The sequence below is a fragment of the Paroedura picta genome, chromosome 8 (genome assembly GCF_049243985.1).
Source record: "Paroedura picta isolate Pp20150507F chromosome 8, Ppicta_v3.0, whole genome shotgun sequence".
Lineage (NCBI taxonomy): Eukaryota > Metazoa > Chordata > Lepidosauria > Squamata > Gekkonidae > Paroedura > Paroedura picta.
The window spans coordinates 21,590,445-21,616,695 of NC_135376.1; the positions used below are offsets into that span (position 1 = coordinate 21,590,445).

The window sequence follows — 26,251 nt, forward strand, 5'->3', positions numbered from 1 at the left end:
GTCTGCTGCCCTACCACTCTGCGCCACAAGAGGCTCTTAAGCGTATGTGTATCCACATACAAATATGAGGCTCTGTCTGCTTTCTGATTAGCTACAGAAATGAGAAAAGATGGCACACCTAAGTCTATGTTGAGATCATTTCAACTATGGGACAGGAATCACACAGAAGATTGTAAACGATTAGGGTTTCCCTCAAAAAACAATAGAACCACCCAGCTAGTGAGTAGATTTCATGCTGCATTTCCAAAAAAACTATCTCCAAGCAATGAGAAGGAATTATTTTGTTAAATTTTATTTCAGCACAGCCAATCCTCTTGAGCTTCCTTCTCCGTAATCTCCCATTCTTTAACACATTTTTCTCCTACAAGAAGCAAAATCTGCTTCTTCTAATCACCATCTCTAGCTATTAGCTTGGTTTACTGTCCTGGAACAGCTATATAATCCCATGATTAATCTAACCACCCCAAAACATGGCATTCTTCTGGCATCCTGAAGCAGAATTATGTCTAGAATCCTGGTACAGATACAAACATTTCAATAGACCATTTGGGGGCATATTTCATTGTACACCTGTTATTATTGTCCACATTCAGCCTTTTCTCCCTGCTCTTTTATGCACTGCAAAGGGCAACAGTAATGCTAGTCTGGGATTGCTTTATGTTATATCTTCCCTGTTTTTAAAAAAATCCATTACCTGCTCCCCTATTTTATAAATGTTAGAGGATGAACCAGGAATTTCTAAACAGACAACAAGCATGTCTATTATGGTCCTAAGTAAAAAGTCATAGAGCCTCTTGTGGCGCAGAGTGGTAAGGCAGCGACATGCTGTCTGAATCTGTCTGCCCATGAGGTTGGGAGTTCAATCCCAGCAGCCGGCTCAAGGTTGACTCAGCCTTCCATCCTTCCGAGGTCGGTAAAATGAGTACCCAGCTTGCTGGGGGGTAAACGGTAATGACTGGGGAAGGCACTGGCAAACCACCCCGTATTGAGTCTGCCATGAAAACGCTAGAGGGCGTCACCCCAAGGGTCAGACATGACTCGGTGCTTGCACAGGGGATACCTTTACCTTTACCTAAAAAGTCATTGGATTATTCTCATCAACAATCTGGAGCTAATCCATAACTATTTAAATATCTGGCAAAGATGACATTTAATGATCTGGCAATGTTACCATGTGTTTACTCTCTCCAGCAAATGCTGCGGCTACGTACAGCCTTCCCACGGCATTCTCCATATTGCCATTGACGTAGTTGGCACAGCGGCGCCACGCAGCCGTGTCTGAGGTTGTGCCATAGAGCACCTGCGAAGGCAAACATTAGAGAAGTTCATCACCCTAGCGTCAAGGACTTCAGCACTTTGGAAGAATTTCAGATTATTAGTATTGGGGTTCCTTCTTTAGTTGCTACGAATTGCAATGGTCAAGACACAGAGTCCAAAGAAGTACACTGGTTAAAATAGGAAATTCTCTCCTCTGTTCCACTTTGCAACCGGAATACTCATTGCTGTAATAACCTGCAAAGAATATCATATCACTCTCTGTGGGGGACAGATTGATTCATTCATTCATTCATTCATTCATTCATTCATTCATTCATTCATTCATTCATTCATTCATTCATTCATTCATTCATTCATTCATATACTGCTGTTCCCAGCAAGCTAGCTTGCGGTGGTTCACAATGAAATATTTCATAAAAACACAGTGTAAACATAAAACATCGTAAAATATAATTCCCCCCATATCCACAAAAACCACAAGCTCCATGGCGATAATAACAATTTCTTAATGATTCCAGTCCTCCATCCAGTATAGGTTCCCATCAAGATTGGGGATGGAATAAACGTTTGTACCCCTCTATTCCAAACACAGCCTCTGGGGGACCTAGAAGCATGTGATCGTCATTTCCTGCCTGATATGGGCAGCAGCCTGTTTTTTCTAAGCCAGGAAGTAATTCAGTACAGATGGAGGGGCTGTGACTCAGTGGCAGAGCATTGGCTTTGCATGAAAAAGGTCCCAAGTTTACTACCCAGCAGCTTGGACTGTTCAAACTACTGGTGCATAGGTGAGCCTGCTTGGTGTCGTGGTTAAGAGCAGTGGCCTCTAATCTGGCAAGCTGGGCTTGATTCCCTGCGAACCCACATGTGGCCAGCTGGGTGACCTTGGGCCAGTCACAGTCCCAATAATGCAGTAATATCAGAGCTCTCTCAGCCTCGCCTACCTCACAGGGGGTTTGTTGTGGGGAGAGGAAGGGAAGGTACACCACTTTGAGACTCTTTTGGGTAGTGAAAAGTGAGGTATAAAAACAAACTCTTCTTCTGTGGGCAGGGAAGTATAACTTGAGCCTTCAGCCTTAGTAAGTATCAGGTTGCTCCTTTAGTAAGCCACCCATTTCAAGATATGCCAACAAGATATGCCAACAAACAAAGCAAAACAAAAAGTCCTACTTTCCTGCTTTTTTGCTTTGTGTTTTGAAAATTATGTTGCTATGGTCAAATATGGGCCCTATGGTGAGAGCAATAGAACAATCTTCCTGTTTGAACTGTTCACTAAAAAAAACATGAATTACAGCTGTCTTGCATGAATGAATTGTGAGACCCAGAGTGAAGATAATAAACAGAGTATTTTGGAAGAAACGGCTCTGGAAGGTAGTGAAAAGTGCTGTTAAGTCATAGCTTGCCAAAAAAAAGCATTCGGTCAGTTTGGGGGTCAGGCCAAATCAACCCAAACCTGATCCAACATTTCCCGAATCACCCAAATTCCAGATTTGGTACTTTAAATGCCTCAGTCCAGAGTCACCAAACAGCTGATCTGCATACTGGCTTCTCTCCATGGATCACCTGTTTGTTGGGCTGTGTGCGTGGATGAACAGACCACCCACAGGCTGACAAACAGCTGATCTGCAGAGAGAAGCCTCTCTCCATGGATACGCTGGGGCATTTAAACACTGTCAACGCACAATGTAGAACCCAACAAACAGCTGAGGATCAGCTGTTTGGCAGGCTCTATGCTGGGAAGTGAGGGCATACTGAGGGGGGAGGCATTTAAACAATCAGGGCACAGGAGGACATTCTTTGAAAAATACTAGGAAGTTGGAGAAGCTCTGGGCTAGGTCAAAACAATGAAGCAAACTGAGATCCAATGGACAGCCTTCCCTCTGGATGGCTATACTGGATTCCCAATGGCCTTTTATCAATTAATACCTTTCTCATGGTTCTTTCCTGGCTTTCTGAGACTTACCGGCTTAACAATCATCTATTAGTAACCTGTACTATCCATGAACAGTGAAGCTCAGTTGATACCAAGCTTTCATTATGCTTCTTTAATTAAGCCTGTGCTGGGAATCCTTGCCTTTGGCTACCTAGGCTGTCCTGTGCAAATAAGCTGGTGATTTAGGATGTCAAAGATCTGGAAGTAATGTAATCCTTTCCCTTAAGTGCCTTCATTTCTGAAGTTGCCGCCCCCCCCCTTTTCCCAAACTTAAACTTCACCTCTAAAGTTCTACAATATTGCTTCTGAATGCCATCCTTCACAAAGAATTAGTGCCCTTGAAGAGAAGCAGGGTTATTTTCAAGCCCTAATGAGCCACATGGAAAATAAGGCAGTGGGGGAAGGACTTTTGGGAATCGTTATCAGCATATGACAGTGTACGACAGCCGGCTGCCAGGCTCACTCTCTTAAAGACGGCATTGTTTTCAGCTCCTTTTATTATGTATCTGTGATTTGGGGCTGTAAAGGAGCAGCCAACAAGAGCAGCACATCTTTCTCCTTCTAATTGGTTTCTGCTTCAATACAAATACAGGCATGTCATGTTCTGAATCAAAAACATCTCACCAAGGCCATACTCTTTTGGTCCTGCTTATTTCAATGGGAGAATTACAGAGTAAACTTAATCAGAGTTTTGCCCGCCGAAGCCCATTGACTTCTGATGAACTTCAATGGGAGCAACTCTATTCAGAATGGCACGAACAATAACCTTTTCTGCTCTCTTCTGTTGAAATCAATGGGACTTAGAAGTACTGGTTTGTATTCTACCACAAGACCATAAGCCAGCGGTGGCCAAACTGTGGCTCTCCAGATGTCCATGGACTACAATTACCATGAGCCCCTGCCAGCACGAGACTAAGTACTAACCAGGCCCGGCCCTGCTTAGCTTCCGAGATAGGGTGTGTTTAGGGTGGTATGGCCGTAGGCCCAGCCAGCATGGTAGTGAACAGCATGATACTGTTCTGCAAGAACACTTTCTCTGTGAGAAAGACTCATCTGAATGATTGTGAGCTGCTAGATTAACTACACTTTAATATGTTTATAGAATTTATTTTATAGAAGTGCGTTTATTTATTTTATGGTTTTATCAGGTGGGCTATAAATATAAATTTAAAAAAATAAATATGGATGGGGACATGCATTTGAATGCTTATCCAATTAGCAGTGTGGGCAATCAGATGTACCTTCTAATGCACATCTGATATACACCCTTAATTCTTGTCTCAGCAACTGATACACTTGTAAACCTGCTTATGGATTTCCTTGGATTTTAGCATTACACATCAGTAGAAGGTTTGGCAAATATCTAGAACTTCTTGCATTACTCAGAAGCAGAAGAAGAGTTGGTTTTTATACCCCATGTTTCCCTCCCCACAACAGGCCCCTTGTGAAGTAGGTGGAGCTGACAGAATTCTGAGAGGATTGTGACTGGCCCAATGTCATCCAGCAGGCTTCATGAGGAAGAGGACTGGAGAATCAAACCTGGTTCTCCAGATTACCATCCGCTGATCTTAATCACTACACCACACGAGCTCTGTCATTTGCTACATATCACTGAGATGGTGCATGGACTCTGTATTACAAATCTCAACTGTTAAATACAAAAAGAAAATTCATGTATGCACCTTACGGTAAGTATTCCTTGTATCCTTGTAGTTTTGGCTTAGTGTGTTTACCAGATCCATTATGTATCGCCAGCTCATGTAGTTTTGAAGCTCTCTGAAAAAATAAAATGATAGAAATAAGGTGGCTTTTTCCCTAGGATTGTGGGAGATACTAGCAATTTAGAAACAAAAACTGTTTAAAAATATAATTGGCATAGTTACCTGGGAGTGTATTTAGTAAGAATAGGCTTTAGTTTGATTAGATATTCTGGAGCATAAACAATCACATCTTCTGTATCTTGAATACGAATGTCCACAGTGGCCATGATATAATTTACGAATGTTAACCAGTCAAATTGCTAGGAAGAAAAAAAAAGAGAGGTTAAAATATTTAGAGGTACCTAGAAGGTCTAGAGGTACCTAGAGAAGACCAAGATCAGTTCCTCTGGGGAAAAGGACTGTTTTGGAGAGTGGCATTGTACTTTCCCTTCCCAACTTCTGACCTTCTCAGATTCCAGGTATTTGTCAACCTGGCAGCCTTAGTTAATGATACATTAACTGTGTATTTTAGTAGTTCTGAAGATAGCTCTAATGATGAGCTTCCTATTCTGATGCCCTTTTTGAGAGGACAGAATGAATACAGGAAGAGCTCTGCAATATTTTCCTCTTTGAACATTGTCACCTGCCCATTAGGAAACAATGTTTCCCAAACAGAGTTCTCTTTCTATTATGACAAGTGCACGGGGTACAAAGCAAGCCCAGAGAGATACTGATTGGGTCTTGTGCTTGTTTGTTTACAGAAAGTGCTGGTCCAAAGAAGCATATTTATATGACCCCTGCTGACAATCTGATGACCACTCCTGATAACCTGAAAAAAAATATTTTCCTCAGTACAAAAATATGTTCTTCGGAAGAAAAATATCCCAAGTTAGGCATTATTGGCATTGGAGGTCTTATTTCATACCTCCTGAAAATGTACATTAGGGAAAATTGGTATAAGATGTTTTATAGGTGGTACATTACCCCAAAGGTCATTGCAAAAATCTCAGATAGGTTTGATAATACTCTACTGGAAATGTAATAAAGCATTTTATCATATGTGGTGGAATTGTGAGAAGGCAAAAAAGTATTGGGCCAAAATACATATGGTGTTACAGGAAATATTTAAAATGCGATACCCAATGAAGCCTGAATCTATGTTGCTAAGTTTTCATCCAAATGCTTTACCGAGTTCTTCTAGAATCCTCTTATTCCATGCAACTACGGCAGCACGGTTGGTGTGGGCGAAGCACTGGAAGGTGACTGAGACCCCAACTATTACTACATGGCTAGACAAATTAGCGGACTTAGCAAAAATGGTAAGATTCACTAACATGGCTAATAAGAAACCACCGGAAGAATATGATGAACAGTGGAGCAATTACCTGGACTTTCTTAAGAAAGACAGCAGTAACTGTTAGGTTAGGGTTAATATGCAATGGGAACTGACTACATATTTCCTGAGATAATTTTAGACTATACTATAATATGTATTAATAATTTAAAAAAAATGCACATTAGTTTTCTAATAGTTTCAAAACATAGGTTTAGTTATTTCAAACTGGAAAAAATGCTTTATAAAAGAACAGTACTGGTGTGAATTATTCCATGTGTAACATGCTTAAACTCTATCATTATTCACATCTGGAAATTCAATGCTGCCTTAAAGTTCACTACCTTGATTCTGTACATACACTGTAGAGATAAGCATATGCTCACCATTCCGCCATGTATATGGTGTGATGGGTGATATGAACAGAAACCACACATACATGTACACAGGATCCTTTACTTTTAAATTAGGGCAGAAAGACTGGGCACGTCACTACATTGTATACTGCATGAAGCACACACCAGTCTTCCAATGGCTGCATACAACTCCCAGGTCTTGTCAGATCTCAGAAGTTAAGCCGGGTCAGCCCTGGTGAGCACTTGGAGGGGAGACCTCCAAGGAAATCCATGGTGTCTATGCAGAGGCAGGCAATGGCAAACCACCTCTGAACATCTCTTGCCTTGAAAACCCTAGGAGGCTGCCATGTCAGGTGCAACTTAAGGACAAAAAAAATCTACTAATGTGAATGCAAACCAGGGTTGGGCGCTTCAGCCGCTTCCTTGATTGCCGAAGTGGCCGAAGCACGCCGAAGCGCCCAACCCTAATACAAATTACTTCAGTGAAACGTTTCGGTAAATTTGAGTAACACAACAATATCTTCACAGTCACTGCCATGCTTCATAATAACAAATGCTTCAGGGAGGGGGAGGAACTCACATACACATATACACATAGATGCATACAGCCAACCTATCAGTGCAATCCTGAATAGAGCTATTCCCTTCTAAGTCCATGGATATCACTGGATTCAAAAGCATGTAACTACTTAAGAGTGCAATGTATGGAAGCAATCTCAAGTAGACTGACATAAAAATAAGTCCCATTTAACCCAATCGGACCTCATTTCATGCAAGTGTTTTTAGGACTGCATTTTGTTTTATTTGGGTTGCCAGCTGTGGGTTGGGAAATACCTGGAGACTTTGGGAGTGGAGCTGGGAGTAGGCAGAATTTGGGGTGGGGAGAGACCCCAGTGGAGTAGAATGCTATGGAGTGCACCCTCCAAAGCCTCCAATTTCTCCAGGGGGACTGATCTCTTTAGTCTGCTCTAGTTCCAGGGGATCCCCAGGTCCTACCTGAGGGCTGACATCTCTATGTAATTGCATGTAAAAGTGCCATGCAGTTTTGCATTCTTGCTTTTGGCATTCCACAGCCAGACTGCTACTGTAAACAAATTCCTCATAAGCAACAAAGAAAATATTGCTCAGTTCATAAACAATAAACCTCTGTTCACAAATTTTCCATGAGCGTGGGAAATATCTGGCCAGTAAGCAATAATATAAGCTGAATTTGATCAATTTTTAGCCTTGTAAGTTGTAAAACAATTTAAAACTGATAAAAAAACAACACTTCTGGGTTCCTTAATTAAAGACATTTTTGAAAATTCATATTTTATCATTTTGCTACTGAAATTACATATCAAATATGGTCAATTTAAGAATCAAAACCTGGCATAAAAATTTGAAATGTGACTGTTTGGATTTAAAAAAAACAACAACAACAGCAACAATAGAATGGAATGTTTCCCAAATTCCAGGAGATAAATTTTCATTACTCCCCAAATCTGAAATTCTTTTGGGTCATTTCAGGTATCCTGGGGCCAACTTGAAAGAGTTAATTTCTGGCTTATTTTTATTTTGGGTGCATACATCTAGAGGTTCTTGGTCTTCTTTGGCCAGCATTGTGAAAGTATCTATATATAGCAAGAACAAAGGGGAAGCAAGATTGAATCGAGCTGTGTGAGAATGCACAGATCTAAAAAACACACTGCTCCGTGCTGCATGGGAAGAAAGGAAGACAGTGAAGCAACCTGCTAAAAAGCCAAGAATGCACAGATAAACATTTGAACCAATCATCAGAAAATCAGCTCCCTGCTTGTGACCAATGAACAGGAAGTGAACCAAATAGGCTAGTGTTTGAGCATCCCTAATTAAATTGTGAATTATGAAACCCTTGTTCCAGTATCTCAGGGATGCTTTTATATTGAGGTCTTAGTCATAAGTAAATAGATTGAATTGCAAACAATCAATTAAATGGCTAGAATCTAGGCTTTGTGTGTAATGTCCTGTCAAGTTGCAACCAACGTATGGGGATTTCCCCTGAAGGGGATTTCAAAGCAAGTGAGAAGGAGAGGTGGTTTGTCATTGCCTTCATCTGCAGAGCTTTTCTGGTGGTCTCCCATCCAAATATTGACCCTAAATTAAGCCACGTTAAACAAAACTGGGTAAGATACTGAGTGGGATTGGTTAGGCTGTTTCCTGAATCACTTGAAAAAGCTGTAAGTAGACTGTGTGTGCCAAAGAACTCAGCCTTTGCACCATAAGTCTTTAAATGTGAGACATTAACTTTTCCCCTGAATATGCATGAGATAAATGTTTGTGATAAAAAATACACCGTTGCTATTTATGATGAAGAAACTGCTTATGTATTTACAATCATGAACAATAAGTGGATCAATATCTTTGACATGATGGAATGGAGAGATAGTTTACATGCAGAAAAAAGTGACTTTAGTGCACATGTGGTTATAAGGAATAAGGAACTGCATGGGCAAGCAATGTTCTATGCATGGTTTTTCTCTGATTTAGCTACTGAACACGTCTGCACAAATAAAACAAATAAAAACTGGTGAGCAGCTATTTGGGAGGAAAAAAAAACAAGGACAGGGGTTAAGACTTCCTACAATCTCCTCTTCCAGTCATCTCATTTTCCTGCCATAGTTTCGGCAAATAACACCCCCCAAAAATATCACACACACACATAATCCAAAATGTTCCACTCATGTTCAGGAATAAGGTTGGATTCTCTTCCACCAAGTGTTACTCTAACAGACAGAGACTTCCTTCAGCAAATCAAGGGACTTTCTCTCTTGAAGGAAAACGGATGAGACTCTCAAGATCCAACCTTAAGTTGTTTAAAACATTGTACGATTCCATAGATGCTGGTCAACGACCATAAGTAAATGAAATGAATGAATGGAAATGTGCTATTCCATTGATCAGTGTTGGTAGAAGCTGAAAATAATGTATTGATTTTTTACCTGGTGATTGTTCTCCAAAGTGAAGTTCTTTTGGACATCAGCAAATGTCATTTTGTGGTATAGCAGAAGCGGGTCAACTCTGTCATCAGATTTGGTTGTAGCCTTAACACAAAAGAGATTTAAAAATAAATAAAACAAAAACACACAGACGTCTCCATAAAAAGAAGCTCAATTTCTGAAATCATACGAGCTGCTGATGTTTATGAGTTAGTAGACAGGATAATATTATCTAAGAATATCTGAGCCAGTTGCTACAAAGCAGGAAAATTTATTGGACACCAGCATTTAAATTTACCGTTAATATTACAAACAGGACAATGTTCAAATCTGATCACTCTATAATTGTTATATTGTACTCATTAACTCACCTTGAATGTGCCGTTTTGTAAAACAAATTAAACTTACTGATAATTACAGTATTGCAAAATACATTTGAAAGGTTTATAACACTGCACATTAATGTTTTTAAACGAAGGTCTTTCACATACCTGGAGAAAACATAAATGTTATTCCTGGTCTATTTTCCTACCACTTAGGGAGAGAAAGGGAAGGCCAACGTAAGCCAGAGTGAGGCTCTTTGGGTAGTGAAAAGCAGAGTTTAAAACTCAACTCTTCCTCTGCTACTACTTTACCAAACCAAGAACACAAGAAGATTTTTTTTACCAGGCCCTGAGAGAAGATGTGAGACAACCTCAACAAGACAGGGATTTCCTTCCCTTCACTTGCATATGTGGCAATCTGTTCCATATTTTAAAAAATCAGCCACCCCGGGTTGGCTCTCAGGGCCAATATGTGCACAGGGATAGATCCTTCCCATTTTCTCCTTCGGAAACTCCTTGTGACCCCCTTCCCCCACAGAAGGGCCTTCCTAAACAAAAAGCACAACAGCTGTGATTCAGAGAAGGGACAGCCAAAACCACCCTCACAACATCTCCTACTTCCTGACGAGAATTAGCAGAGTTGTGATTTCACAGGAGTCCTCCTCATTTATGGTAGCCCTACAGCTTTGTCTAGGAGGCTACAGATGCATAGTTCTGCCATTTTGGGGCTCACAAAGGAATTCTGGGAGAAATGGAAGGCAGTGAGGACCCACCTCTGTAAGCTACTATTTTACTATTTTATGGCACCTTAAGTAAGAGCACATAATTGGCATGAATATTAGTATATAGCAACTCCTGAATCCAGAGGTGATAGATAGAACACATCAGATGGGTCCCACCAGATGCACAAGTTATCCCGTGAATTGTTTTACATCTTTTTTTGCCTGGGGTTTCATTGACCCCTCAAGAAGAGAGTCAAACATCATTCAGAATACGGATAGGAATCAAACTACTCTATACATAGAGGACAGAGTGACTTACATTTGCAATCTCTTTTTCCAAATCCATTACTCTTCTCATTTCCACAGAAATTTCGGTCTCATTGATGGTGAGATTTCTTTCACTACGGATCAGTTTTGCTACAGAAATCATGAAATCAACATAGGCTGAACATGCCTGCGAGGAGGAAAAACAGCAACAGATTATTTGCCCAAATGCATTCTGGATGTTATGCAGAACAGTCAAGGGAATGCATGCACTACTTTTTCTCCCACTTCCTCACCCATAAGAGTGGCCACCACTGCTTTGGAATAGGGAAGTGGGCACTTGGGGAAATGTGGAATATGACGATGTCACAGCACAAGGTAAAATCTTCCAACATGTGACATCAGAGTGAGCAGGAACTTGAACCAGAACTTGGCACATGAATGCAGCTTTCAGTGGGAGCCCCAAGCTGAGCATGGTGTTATTCTGCCCTTAGTTATGGATCTATGTATTACTTAAAAACTTTGCCGGATTATTGTGGTTGAAGGAGAACATGAATGGTTAGCTATATATGGCTAGGAAAAAAAATACAGACCATCTGGAAATCATTTGAACAACAATAAACAACAACAAAAATGCTTTTTATGTATTCCCTTGTGGCAAATTGCTACATGCCTAATACAACCAACCACAACATTCCATCAGGCCTTTATTATGTGTAATTAGATGTTTACTGGTCTGTATTTAAAACCTACCACTTAAATGGCACATTTCCTGACCAAATTGCCTAATTAGAGTTTCCGTAACCTAGTCTGCACCCAGACTATGGCATTAAACAGATGATTTGGAACCGGATTAGATTCATGTTCCTGGAACAATGGTCCCAGCAGTGAAGTCCAGTAATCTCTGTATATGTTTGGAATGTCTGCAACAGCTTTGGTGATGAGTTTGCTTCCTATCCGAAATTTCATTTCATTTAAGGTCAGATGTATTATAAATGTATATGTGTGTGTGTGTGTGCATGCATGCGTGTGCGCGCATAAGGCCAGATCCTGAAGATGAAACTCAAATACTTTGGCTACCTCATGAGAAGGAAGGACTCCCTGGAGAAGAGCCTAATGCTGGGAGCGATCGAGGGCAAAAGAAGAAGGGGACGACAGAGAATGAGGTGGCTGGATGGAGTCACTGAAGCAGTTGGTGCAAACTTAAATGGACTCTGGGGAATGGTAGAGGACAGGAAGACTTGGAGGATCATTGTCCATGGGGTCACGATGGGTTGGACATGACTTCGCACCTAACAACAACAATGCATGCATACACGCACACATATACACTATTAATATACATACATACATACATACATACATACATACATACATACATACATACATACATACATACATACATACATACATAATTTTTGAAAGAGCCCTGAACAATTTTATAGAGAATACAGAAGTATGATTGATCTGGGGTCTGGGGACCACGCCTTATGAGGAAAGGCTGAGGGACTTGGGAATGTTCAGTCTGGAGAACAGGAGGTTGAGAGGGGAGCAGCTGCTCAGTGCCACGCTGAGGGGGAGCCCCAGCCATGGCGGCCACTGGAGAGCACCAAAGGTGAGCCGGCGGCAGAGTGGCAGGGCAGCCCCCGAGGCAGCGGTTGGGGAAGACAAGGAGGAGCTGAGGCCTGGTACTGACTGATCTACGGACTGGTACCGGTCCCTGGACCGGGGGTTGGGGACCACTGGTTTAAACTACATATAGAACAATATCAGCTAGATATCAGGACAAAAATTTCACAGTCAGAATAGTTCAGCACTGGAATCAGGTGCCTAAGGAGGTGGTGAGCTCCCCCTCACTGGCAGTCTTCAAGCAGCAGCTGGACAGATACTTATCCTAGAATCATAGAATCATAGAGTTGGAAGGGGCCATACAGGCCATCTAGTCCAACCCCCTGCTCAACGCAGGATCAGCCCTAAGCATCCTAAAGCATCCAAGAAAAGTGTGTATCCAACCTTTGCTTGAAGACTGCCAGTGAGGGGGAGATCACCACCTCCTTAGGCAGCCTATTCCACTGCTGAACTACTCTGACTGTGAAATTTTTTTTCCTGATATCTAGCCTATATTGTTGTACTTGAAGTTTAAACCCATTACTGCGTGTCCTCTCCTGTGCAGCCAACAGAAACAGCATCCTGCCCTCCTCCAAGTGACAACCTTTCAAATACTTAAAGAGGGCTATCATGTCCCCTCTCAACCTCCTTTTCTCCAGGCTGAACATTCCCAAGTCCTTCAACCTATCTTCATAGGTCTTGGTCCCTTGGATGCTTTAGGCCAGTGGTCCCCAACCTTTTTATCACCGGGGACCAGTCAATGCTTGGCAATTTTACTGAGGCTCGGGGGGGGGTAGTCTTTTGCCGAGGGACGTTGCTGCCACCGCCTGAGCCCCTGCTCCACTTGCTTTCCTGCTGGCGCCCTTGATTTTCCGCCGCCCACTGGGGGATGCTGCCAGCAGCAGAGCATGAAAGGTGAGCCAGCATCAGAGTGGCAGGGCAACCGGGGAGGAGGATGAGGAGGAGCTGCGGCCTGGTACTGACTGATCTACGGACCGGTCCCGGTCCCCAGACTGGGGGTTGGAGACCAATGCTTTAGGCTGATCCCACATTGAGAAGGGGATTGGACTAGATGGCCTGTATGGCCCCTCCCTACTCTATGCTTCTGTGATTTCTCAGCCTCCTGCCATGTTCATTTGGTATTGTTCCTTGTAAGGTATCAACCTTGGTGTCAACTGTCAATGTTTGTAATGAGCAGGTGGCTGGGTAGTAGGAAGCTGGTCTGAGAAAGTGTAACTGCTTGTAACCCTTTTTAATGTTTTGCTTCCTGTGATGTAGTCTAATTTGTAAGTTCTTTCCCAGAGGATGGACTCCTGGGAGAGGGGGAGTTGGAATGTTATCAAGGAGCCTGACCTTGGGCCTGGCACGAATAAAGTAATGTGCAAGATGAATTCATGAGCTTTCCATGAGAGCAGAGGAAATCCAGTCTTCCTTAATTGAGCTGTGTTTACGTCTGTTGGTGGTGGGAATCTTGGGATTATAATAATCAATTATAATAATCAATTTCAGCAACAATTATCATTAGTTCAATAAACTAATATGCCTAGTGCATTAATTGCAGAAGTTGCCGGCGATCTGACACAAGGTGACATGCATAAAAACACAATACAAAACTTTTTAAAGCATTTGAACAGTGTAAAAATATTTGGGTGGGGGTACCACTCCTTCTTGAGTATCTTCCTGATACCCAAATGCATGCCTACTCTCCTCAGTGAGGTTTCTGAACAGGTCAGGCAGCCGGCAACTTGGCCACAGGAGTTACGTTTATTAAAAAGACATGTGGGAAGTTTCTTTTTTGACCTGTCGGGTAATACTTACTTCCTTATATAATCCAGTGCATTCATAGTAGTCACGGGAAGGGAGTCCAAGTCCAGGCTGATCAATCTATAAAACCAATTTCAAAAGACAATTGTCAAAATTCTTTTGAACGCAGAGTTGACAAAACATAATCGTACTGTTTTCTAGTGCATCCCTAAGGAGAGTTGGGGTCTACTTCAATGTAACTTTAAATGAGCATGGAGTTATGGCCATTTCCTGCCTTTACTGAATTCACTTCTACAGAGAGAAAAGGACCTTGGGAGGGCGGGTGGTTTGTGTCCGCGGACATTCTGAAGCCTTCAGCATGGAACAGACTTGGATCCTGAACTCTTGGTTAGAGTTTTGCCAATTCTCAGGGCTAACCAATCAGCAGACAGCCTTATGAACCTATCATGGGCCTCCATTAAGGGCCAATTGCATGTCTTGGCAGGAGTCTCAAACATGTATATACGTTCCCCAGTTTTGCTTGTTGGTGTTCAGTGTTTCTGGGTGTTTGGAATTGAAGTGTCCATGTCTTCACTGAACCCACAGATTTGATAGGGGGGACGGGCTATTGATCTTACAGCCCCATGTCTGCCCAGAAGATATGTGGAATTGACAATAAGGCAAACAGCCCACCCTCCATGACCCTTTTCTGTCTGCAAATGTGTGCTGAGCAGAAGGCAGGGAATGAAGAAGCCTAATTGCAAGCTGGGTTAGATATCTCCCCAATCCAGCTCCCATTTAACATCTCCTTTTATCAGAACCTTATACCCATTTAAGATCACTGAAGTCCACAGGCTTAAAAGGGGCACTGCATGGTAAATAGTGTCTAGGGTTCAATAACTGGAAGACAGAATGTAAAAGATGAACACTTCCAGACCAGCCCAAATAAGAAGAGAGGGAATCAACCTGAATTCATGATAAAAGGAAAGAATAATGTCATTTATTACAAATTCTGCTACGTCCAAAGAAAACAGCTGGCCACTGAGGGCACAAAGATCTTGCTGCCACTGAATGTGACAGAGGAGAAAGAGAGCATATGATCTCTTGAGGGGTGGCTGTGAAGGACATCAGAAGCATAATGGGTGACTCAGAACTGCTCAGATCTCTAATTGTTAACAGGCTAGCAGCACACTGCATGGACTATCCTCACAGGAATCTCTTGGCCAGTATGCAACCACAAATTTACACATCATGGTCCCTCACTGACTGCCAGTGGTAGTGCAGAAGAACAAAACAAGGGGGAAATGGAACACAACCACAGGGTAGGGGACATGGATTCAAGGCATTACCTATAGCAGGGGTAGTCAATCTGTGGTCCTCCAGATGTTCATGGACTACAATTCCCATGAGCCCCTGCCAGCAAACGCTTGACTACCCCTGACGTACAGTATCTATATACCCCAAGCACCCTCCGTAGCCAATCAACCCCGAGCTTCCCGTTATTCCTGAACATTGGTCATAAAAGACAGCCTGTGAAGTCACAGTGTAATTATTGGTCTGTTACATAAATGCAACTTCAGGGAGGGAGTTTCTACCATAGAAGCTTTCCTACAACCTTGGCTTAGGCTGACCAGAACAATGGGATCGAAGATATGGGTATCCAAGAAAATTCACAGACTGGAATACGAAATAAGGTGGGATACATAGGCAGTGGCTACCACATAGTTGCCTGTGGGTATATGCCAAGCTACGATCATCCTCACTGTTCAGTCTGCATGGCTGGGGAGTATAGCTTGCGTGAACCAGCATCTTTGCATGAATCAAGGATCCAAGGCAGTTTTGAAAAAGTTTGAGGACTTTTCTAAGAGTGGTAAACTTACGTGAAGTATGTGTTGTGTGGAGTTCTTGTCATCTGTGCCAACAAACAGGTTAATGATGACCTTTTTCCCATACTGGGAGTTTAGTTGTGCAATAGACTTCTCAACTGTCCAATTGTTACCTAAGGACGATCAAAAACATACGCTCAGCATGATGGCTCTTTTCACAGTTCTATGGGGGAGGGGGAAGGGAAACAATGGATTGTGGGGAAATCAGCACAGCTTCCCTACCGTATGTTTGGTCCCAGTTGTCGGTTGCTACAGGCCAGTCATTAATAGTTCTCAGTATGTTAATGAGAGGTGCCCCTCCTCTGAGATCAATAGCAGCTTGTGAAAACAAAGAAAGATGAATCTTATAACACTGACAGATGAAAACGGTCCTTTTACATATCACACGAACAATTCTTCCCTGCAAAAATTTGCTCCAGGGTCCAAGCATCCTTGGGAAAATGTATGCAATCTGAAGAGAAACCAGAGAATGAGCATCCTTGGGATAGAACACACTTTCCCCCTAAGAAAAACTAAAACGTTGGCTTGGATACCTAGGATCCTTTCTCCTGCTGGCAAGCAGCCTTCCCAAGGATGCAGGAGAACATTCTTCCAGCCACAGGAAAGTGTCCCCAGAAGCAAAATGTTGGCTGAAAGTGGCCTCAAGTTGCAGCTGACGTATGGTGACCCCATAGGGTTTTCAAGGTGAGAGAGGTGGCTTGTCACTGCCTAGCTCCGCATCACAACCCTGGTCTTCCTTGAGGGTCCCCCATCCAAATGCTACCCAGGGCTGCCCCTGCTTAGCTCCTGAGTTTGTGCTAGCTGGACCTATCAAGGTCAGGGCAACATTAGCTTTTGTTCATAAATAACTGCTCCGTAAGCCAAAGTCAATGAAGGAGAAGCTATTTACGCAGGGAGATTGACACTACTGGAAAGCTTTGTGTTTCTAATTGCCTGGCTGACCAGAAGAGGGAAGTGTGGATAAGTGGCAAGCCAGCCAGCCTGAGCAATGTATTCTGAGGACAAGCATGGAAGCAACTTTTAGAAGAGCTGAAGAAGAAGAGCTTTTCATACCCCGTTTTTCACTACCCAAATGAATCCCAAACATCTTTCCATCCCTCTCCCCACATCAGACACCCTGTAAGGTAGGTGGGACTGAGAGACCTCAAAGAGAACTGTGACTGGCTATAGGTGGAGGAGGAGGGAATCAAGATTAGAGTCCACTGCTCTTAATACCTATGCCACCATTAGTAGAATAATGAAAGATAGCACCCATCACCCTATCTGACTAGTTTTGGGGTGCCACCTTGGTGTCCTTTGCAGTGGCCTTTTCTCTTGTATGCTTACAGTTGCATCTTCTAAAAATGGATCCATGTGAAAGATCTGAAATCCCTCCTCCCAAGTTTTATTGATTGGTGGGGGGGGGCAATAAAATATATATAACACTGTCATTAGCATCCTGAGTCCACTTTAAGTTGATATAGCCAGATCTTCTGTGATGATTTCCATATCAGGTAAACCACTGTTTGTCTGCTCCTGTTTTATTTGTATTTGTTTACATTCAACCCAGAAAGCCATTTTGGACAAGGACGCCATCTGCCCCTCTCTCTTCTCTGCTGGGATCTGCCAGTGCGGAGGATAATTTAGACTGGATTCCAGCACGAATAGCTTGCCGGAGTGCACAAGTCAGTACTAAAAGCTTCTGCTTTTCGGTCCAGGGAACACTTACTAATTTGCTAACAAGTGACCTGAGAGAGACCCTCTTAGTGAGTAATAATAGGCATAGACGGGACATGAAGAGATTCTTGGGCAGGTGAAACCACCTTTGGGGTAAACATTCAGAAACATGTAACCCCGAGGGGGGTGCATGACCACTTCATGTGTGCCTCCCCACAACCCACCAGCTTTCCACCTATTTTCTTTACTGATGTCCTAATGGAAAACTACTCTTTAGACATCTGGATGTCTTTCCTGTGATCATCTAAATATGCAGACTTGCTGCTAAATAAGCTCTGCCAGCACACAGAAAAAATATTACAAATAAACCAAAAAGACAATAATATATATGCTGATCTCAATATGGGCATTACAATAATGTAGGGTTTGCTGTGTTTTGCTAGAGTGGGGTATATTTGTGCACCTCCACAACATAGAAAAGATTAACATTCAATACGTTTACATGCATCAATTTTCAAAAAAGCTTACTTTCATTTACACAGGATCTGTAGAGAGTTTTTGCTTTTTGAATAGCTGGTATGTCGCTGCTGTTTTCCTTACTGAGGACATCTGGAAACAAGAGGAATATGATCAGATATATGGAAATTACAACATCAATGAAATGAAAGAATTAAGGACAACAAGTAAAACCAATCAGTTTCACACCTGCATTGCTGGGAACTTACGGAAATAAGTTTGCTCCGATATTAAGTCCTACTGAGTTCCATGAGATTGTGGCACAGTTGGTTTGGGTTTTTGTTTTGCCACCAAGTCACAGCTGACTTAGGGTGACCCCATAAGATTTTCAGAAAGAGATGTTCACAGGTGGCTTTCCATTCCCTGCCTTTGTGTCATGACCCTGGTCTTCCTTTGAGGTCTCTCTTCCAAGTGCTGTCCAGGGACAACGCTGCTTAGCTTCCAAAGTCTGATGAGATCAGGCTGACCTGGGTTTTCATTTCAAAGCTAGGCTCAGGTACATACATGGAATATGTTCAGACTGGGATGCAGGAATGGCTCTATGGTTACAGGGTGAGGTATGTGAGTAGAATGGACTACATTTAGTGGGAGACATGACTCACTCTTGCACCTCACCACGTGTACAGAAGCTACACTTTACTAGGCGCCATCAAGTTTGCTAGTTTTTAAAAGGCTCCCTGTAGTAGCCCCTTTTATATCAGTTTGATCTTCAGCAAATGTCAGATCACATTATTCACCTGCCTGCCATGAAAAACTTCCACTGCTTCTTTCTACACATTCCATCCATCCATAAGTACGATCAAGTTGCAATCAACTTAAGGAGATCCCAGCAAGGGGCTTTCAAGGCATGTGAGAAGCAGAGGCAGCTTGCCACTGCCTTCCTCCGCAGTCTTCCCTGGTGTTCTCCAAGTCCTGACTGTAACTTCTATCATCTAGACTGAGGTTTACCATGTCACCTTCCCTCCGTCCTTCTCTCCCTCCATCGCAGCCTCTGTTACAAGGACAAGATTTTTTTCTGGGCCAGTTGGCAACCCTAGATGCTGCTAACGGCAAGACCTTGATGCAGACTTTTTTTTTTTGGGGGGGTCCTATCTCCAGGAGCTCAGCAGACAGCCATCAGATGACAACAAACCCCCATGTGACAACTAACTAGTACTGGCAAAGTATAGCCAGCTGTAGCCCCTTATCAGAGCCTCTAGCCAGCAGGTGGAGCCACAGTGTCTGGCCAGGTCTTTCAGGCACATGAAATATACTCCTTGTTTCTCACGCTGTTTCCTCTAAAGCAGTGGTCCCCAACCTTTTTATCACCAGGGACCGGTCAACACTTGACAATTTTACTGAGGCCTGAGGGGGGGTAGTCTTTTGCTGAGGGACGTCACCGCTGCTGCCTAAGCCCCTGCACCACTTGCTTTCCCACCGGTGCCCCTAATTTCCTGCCACCCACTGGGGGGTGCTGCCAGCAGCCACTGCGCAGTGCCATGCTGAGGGGGAGCCCCAGCCATTGCGGCTGCCGGAGAGCACCAAAGGTGAGCCAGCTGCAGAGTGGAAGGACATTCCCCAAGGCAGCAGCCAAGGAGGAGGACGAGGAGGAGCCGCGGCCCGGTACTGACTGATCCACGGACCGGTACTGGTCCCTGGCCCGGGGGGTTGGGGACCACTGCTCTAAAGTATCAGCATAGTAGGGCTTGCTTCCTCCATGCTGTTGCTGTCATTGCTCCCCAGTTCTATCTGCTCCCCTGTCAGGAGCAGGACAAACTGACTGGACAAAAAGTGACCATAGGGAATCTTTCATGAACAGATTTCATGTTGGTCTGAAGCAGCAGAAGAAGTTTGAGTCCAGTGGTGCCTTTAAGACCAACAAAGTTTACCTCGAGTAAAACTTTATTGGTCTTTAAAGTGCCACTGGACTCATATTTATTTTTGGGGAGTCACAAGCAGGTAGGTTCTCAGGCATCGTCCTAGAAGTTAGTTTCAGAGGGCAGCTGAAGTGGCTTGTAGTAGAACAGCAAGATTCAAGTCCACTAGCGCCTTCAAGAGCAATGAGATTTGGGGGGAAATAGGTTTTGGAGAATCAAAGCTCTCTTTGTCAGAAAGTATCTGCCAACGGGAGCTTTGACTCTCAAAAGCTTGTATCCCCCAAATCATGTTGCTCTCTAAGAAGTTACTGGACTCAAACCAAGGTATTGTCATGACCCTGGGATCACACGCTTCTAGAGACACCAAAGCAGACCCATCACAGAGATGAGTAAAAGGAGCTTTAATGGAAATCTTGAAGGAGCACCTACAGTAAGTTGCCATCACAGGATGTACATTGTTGAAGGCATCTCCTGGGGTTTTCCAGTACCACTCACAGGAGATAACAGGAACAGCTTCAGATCACAAGGGGGGCAAAGACTGGGGGAAGGGAGGCTGTAAGAGCCACCGGGAGAGGAAGGCATGTAATCCAGTGATGGATACATGACAAGTGGCCTATGAGAAAGTTGCTGTGGTCTAAGTTGGGAATGTTTAGTTCAATGGGAACTAAATTTTGAAATGCTGATTTTATGAACTTATGCGGATTGTGAGTGGGTGGGCAGGAAGGGATGTGCCAGGGTTTGTCCCTTGTGGCCGTTCCTTGCATACCCAGGGAATTGCTGATTGCCACTGTGGGATGGTAGGTGAATTTACTCCAGGCCAGGCTGCATTCTGGAGATTTTTGGTGGGAAGATCATTTGGGCATTAAATTGGGATCACTGTGGGTAAACAGGTAGTTGTGAGTTCCTGCATTGTGCAGGGGGTTGAACTAGATGACACTGGAGGTCCCTTCAGATCCTATGATCTTGTAGGCGTTGCGGGATATTTTGCATAAATAATGTTTCCTTCTGCTCTCAGGGAGGCCACTGCCAAGCAAACGGGCACCTAAAGAAAAGGCCATGAGTGAATTAAAGCTATCTTGATGCATGAGAGAATGGAGAGGGCACTGCTGTAAAGCACGAGGGCTCACAGAACTGTGACAGGCCTGTGTTTAGAAAGTGATTACAGACTGAATCTAAATACAAGATAGAAAGTTGGCCACTATTGGCTGTTCCTAAGCTGAGTTGGCCTGAAGGGGAAAGGCCTCTTTTTTATCACCTAGGACAGGGGTAGTCAGCCTGTGGTCCTCCGGATGTCTATGGACTGCAATTCCCATGAGCCCCTGCCAGCATTTGCTGGCAGGGGCTCATGAGAATTGTAGTCCATGGACATCTGGAGGACCACAGGTTGACTACCCCTGACTTAGGACACCTGCCCACCCTGGTTTCAGCTGTTATGATTGCCAGGAGTTCATTCCTCGGAGTGGGTTGAGATGCTTCCAAGCTTTTGCTTTTCGTCAGGTGCAACAGACTCATCCCCATATGTGCATTCAAATAACTAAGGAAATACTTCCTGCTGATTTGGGGCAGAGTAGAAGACAGAAGCACATATACACACATAGACAACCATTGTTTGCCCTCTCAACACAAAATGTGGGTGAACAGAAGAGAAGACTGAAAGGCCCTAAATATTTAGTCCATAAATTTTGTACTTACTGACCTTTCAAAACAACCTCTAGTTCGTCTCTTAAAATGTCAAAGTTACTGTAACGGGAACTTGTCTCTGGGATGATGTTCTTCTTTAACCATCCTCCACAAGCATACTGGTAAAAATCTTTGCAAGGTTCTGATGTAAGATCCATGTTTTCTAGGATTCGGGCAGCTGTTATGGGAGGCAAACGAAGAAATGTTTAGGAAATGTATATATTTGGGGAAGCTCATCAATCGGAATTACTGGTTCAAAGTGAAAGGCAAAATGTGGTCCATAGCACTGCATAATGACCGACCAGGAGCGCATAATGCACATTTTGCAAGACTCTTAAAGCAGCAGTCTTATCTACATTACCTGAGAGTAGGACAACTGAAATCAATGGAACTTACTGCCAAGTGGGTAGGAGTCAATGCACTTTTTGTAGTTGGCATTTAGTACAAGTAGGAGCTGTGCCAATAGACAGCTACAGAATTTCTTCCACCATTAAATTGCTCCCCTAAGGACAAGACGTCCATGTACAAAGACTCACTCAGCATGTAGATTACAATAGTCCTGTGAACCACCCACACAGGAGATGTGATAGAATACATGAAACAAATACCGCTCTGAGCCTTGGGGGGGGGGGCATAAAAATCAAACAAACAAACAAACAAATAAAAGAGTTGGTTCTTATATGCTGCTTTTTTGTCCCCGGAGTAGTCTCAAAATGGCTTACAATTCCCTTCCCTTTCCTCTCCCCACAACACACACCCTGTGAGGGAGGTGAGGCTGAGAGAGCGCTGATATCACTGCCCGGTCAGAACAGGCGAGCCCAAGGTCACCCAGCTGGCTGCATGTGGGGGAGCGCAAAATCAAACCTGACTCGCCAGATTAGAAGTCCACACTCGGAACCACTATACCAAACTGGTGTAAATAAATGGGAAGGATCACTTGTGCTTGCTACCTGCATGTTTGAGTGGTTTTTACCAAGTGGGGCATATGCATCAACTGATGCATGAATGCAGATGAGTTTTCAATATCCTCTGAAACTAGGCACCGCTGGAAGATCATACATGTTTTTATACTCCAGTTAAAGGTAATAAATATCCATGCTGCAAGTTAATATCAGTCCTCCCCCAACCCCCAAACTCAGTTGGATTTATGCTTCTGCCATGCAGAAAAGAGGACTCGTCTCAGACTTTCAGGACAAAATCCACCCCCTCCCCAATGCCGTCATTATGAACACAGAACAGTTGTGGGAAGATAAGAGCACTGCCCTGCAGAAATGCAAACAGGCAACATTAGCATACGAAAGAGCACGAGTGAGCGGCAGTTCCACTTAAATGGAAGAAAGAGGAAATTCTCTATGGAAGACAGACACCTGAGTTACACATACAGAGATAAATCATACAGCTCCCCATGTGGGAGGTGTGGATGAGCAAGTTCCCCTTCTGCTCATAGCAATGAAGCACACTTCCTTTTTTGCCTCTTGAGTTGACTATGCCAAAGATTCGTAAATCTCTGTTAATAGGAGGCACATGAAAGATGGCTCGTTTCTCTTTGAAAATGAATAGTGACAATTCCCGTCTGGTGGAATGAGCTCCCAGGGGAAGTCAGGGCTCCGTCGGGGCTCGCTGAGTTCTGCAGGACCTCCACAATGGAGCTCTTCCCCCATGGGATTTGATTGAGGCCAGTTTACATATAATCTGCCCGCTCCACTTCCCTCCCCCTCCTAAACTATGTATTCGTGGGAGGGGTCCTGAAGCTGACAATATGTGACTGCTGGCTGCAGAGATTTGTGGTTCTCGAAGGGTCCTGTTGTTTGAACTGTGGATGTTATTGTTAGTTGATGAATTTCACTGTGCTGATTGCTGGTCATGTTGCCCACAGTCCCAAGATGGCAACCTCTGAGAGGGGCAGTATCAAATCAATCAATCAATCAATCAGGATAAGGGTTCAGGCCCTGACCTGGATGCCCAATCGTGCCAGATCTCAGGTTGGCTTTGCTTTGTGCTTGGGTGGGAGACCACCAAGGGAAACCGCCTCTGTTCATCTTTTGCACTGAAAACCCTGTAGGAACTCCATAAGTCAGCTGTGACTTGACAGCACTGTTCACCACCACAAGACCTTTCTAACTTCAATTAAGGCTGATAAGAACCTGAAGAAACAATCCAGAATAGCTTTAAGGTAGATTAGGCGAAGAGAGACTGCAGATCATCTGGCATGCTTTGTGGGTGAGTGGGAGTTTGAACCTTGATCTTCCTGGTCCCAGTCGAACATCCTTATAGCTACACTGTTTTTCCTGAAAGGCATATCCATAGAAAATAATCACATACCATTCAAAACAAGAATGAGTGTTCAAAATGGGGGATTTAATTTTTTAAATCAGTTTTTATTTATTTAAAGCTTTCATTGAAAGCAAACACAAGTAAAACAATTTGCACCATAATCAAATATTACCAATGAGCAATATAAAGCAAACGCCCTGACAGAGTATCTTATGGAGATGAATCATTGCCAAGCAACTGGGACAGTTTTTCTTCTGCATTTAGATGTTTGACTAATAGACAGGGCCACTTCTCTCTTATTAAGACCTTATATAGTGTTCTGCACAAAATATCTTCTATTTCATCCAATTCACTATAACATTTCCTATCTTAAAAAGAAACTCCAAGATGAAGTTAAAGAATAGACTGCTCTAGACAAACAGATGGCTTATGAGGATAATGGCCAAAGCTGCCAAGACTTATTGTTCTGCAAAACCACCACAGACATGTTGTGGCTGGCATTTCAAGGCAAACTTGAGATATTTTTAGCTTCCGTGACAAACATGGAGACTCCCCAAATATATTATTTTCCAACCAACAGGGAGTAAGTCAAAGAGGACAGTACAATTTAGCAGTGCCAAAGGTGACCGACAGGTCAAAAAGGAAGAAGCCTGAGAAATGGGCTTCAGGTTTAATGAGGGAACTGGAGTTTTAGAAGACTGTGCCATTATGGAGGGTCAAGACAGAAGGCTGGATCCAGACAGCTTTTCTGCTGATAATAAAGGAATGACGGGTTCTCTTTGACTACCAAAAAGGGCTATGGCTGGGGATCGTGGGGCCAGTATGTAAAAAAGCCATGTGGCTTTTAATAGGGAGAGGAATTGTGTGAGATTCAGTGAAAAAGCTGGGTGGGGTTATCACAATAGCTGAAGTTCAGCAAGAGAACCTACATGTACAGATTTTTGTTTTCATGAATGGGAAAGTAAAGGAAGTGAGGTATGTCGGGTGATAATATTGCTGAAGTTTTTTGCAAGGGCTTTGCACCGTGGTCTTGTTTTTCCATAATCATAACGAAGATAATCAGATGCTCTTCCATAAAAAATTATATTCCACCATAAAAATATTACACTTCCATAAATTACACTTTTGTTTCCTTAATTGTTTCTCCTGTTTGCTCCTCCACCCTGCACAAAACTGTCAGATCTACTACAGCCCAATCAGGGGCATTTCTGGCCTCAGTACTCATCTCTTTGGAATACTACGGCTATCACAGCAGCGGACTAAGCACTGCAAAAGCAATGTCCTTAAGAAAAATCTTTGAGGACTCTCCTGGCAGAACTGTATGACACTATGGTTATTTCTAAGGCTCGGTGACTGTGGCTGTTCAGTGGTCCCAGTCTAGCAGTTAGCAATTGTGGTTATTCTGGTTGCTGAGATATTATTGCTCAGTTTTTGGTTTGTTTGTTTGGCTTAGAAAATCCGTGGAGGTTTGGGGGGCAAAGCCTGGGGAGGGCAGACTTTGGGGAGGTTAGGAAGCTCAACAGGGATATGAAGCTATAAGACCACTCTGGTTCAACATTGATTGGGTTCCCTCTACATAGCTCCACCACTCCAAACTGAGAACGGAATGCTCTTACATGAACTAATTGGCCAAGCAGCTGGCACCATTATTTTCGAACATTTTATGGTTTTAAAGTTTTAATAAGTTACATTAGTGATGGATTATATTTATTCTGCATGTTTTATAGACTTGAACATTGAAGCTTGCCCTGAGCCTGCATGCTGGGAGGGGTGGGCTATAAATAATAATTAAAAATGAAGTCTATTCTGGGAAACTGCTGTTTCTTTGGGTGTCTCAGCAGCCTAGGGATCAACTGTAGTTCCAAGAGAACTCCTGGCCCCACCTGGATGTTGGCAACCCTCCTCTTCCCAGATATGACCTCTCCCCACTGGAATGGGGCATTCCATACCTTTGGTTTGGAGTAGTGGCAAAAATCGGCATGGGCCAACAGCGTGACGTCGCTTCTGGAGAAAACCTGAAAATGATGTCATCCCTATCTCCAATTCCTATTTGTACATCTCTGGCCTCATTGTGAATGTCCCTGAAGAAGATTTTCCTTCCTCAGATAGTATAATGGGGAAATGTGCTGGGAAATAATATCCTATCTGCCATTGTTCCCTGCTGGCTGC

At 43.3% G+C, this 26,251-nt stretch overlaps 1 protein-coding gene across 2 annotated transcripts in view; it reads right to left on the minus strand.

Moving 5' to 3' along the window:
* Positions 1-26,251, minus strand: part of MME (membrane metalloendopeptidase) — a 79,621-nt gene that overhangs the window by 24,578 nt on the left and 28,792 nt on the right. For both annotated transcript variants that reach the window (XM_077348635.1, XM_077348634.1), the window contains exons 4-13: positions 21,825-21,986; positions 18,285-18,365; positions 16,323-16,418; positions 16,095-16,213; positions 14,290-14,355; positions 10,919-11,053; positions 9,558-9,659; positions 5,092-5,228; positions 4,891-4,984; positions 1,172-1,300 (exon numbers count right to left, since the gene is read on the minus strand). In XM_077348635.1, coding sequence (XP_077204750.1) covers positions 1,172-1,300; positions 4,891-4,984; positions 5,092-5,228; positions 9,558-9,659; positions 10,919-11,053; positions 14,290-14,355; positions 16,095-16,213; positions 16,323-16,418; positions 18,285-18,365; positions 21,825-21,986 — 1,121 coding nt within the window. The remainder of the gene's footprint in view (positions 1-1,171; positions 1,301-4,890; positions 4,985-5,091; positions 5,229-9,557; positions 9,660-10,918; positions 11,054-14,289; positions 14,356-16,094; positions 16,214-16,322; positions 16,419-18,284; positions 18,366-21,824; positions 21,987-26,251) is intronic.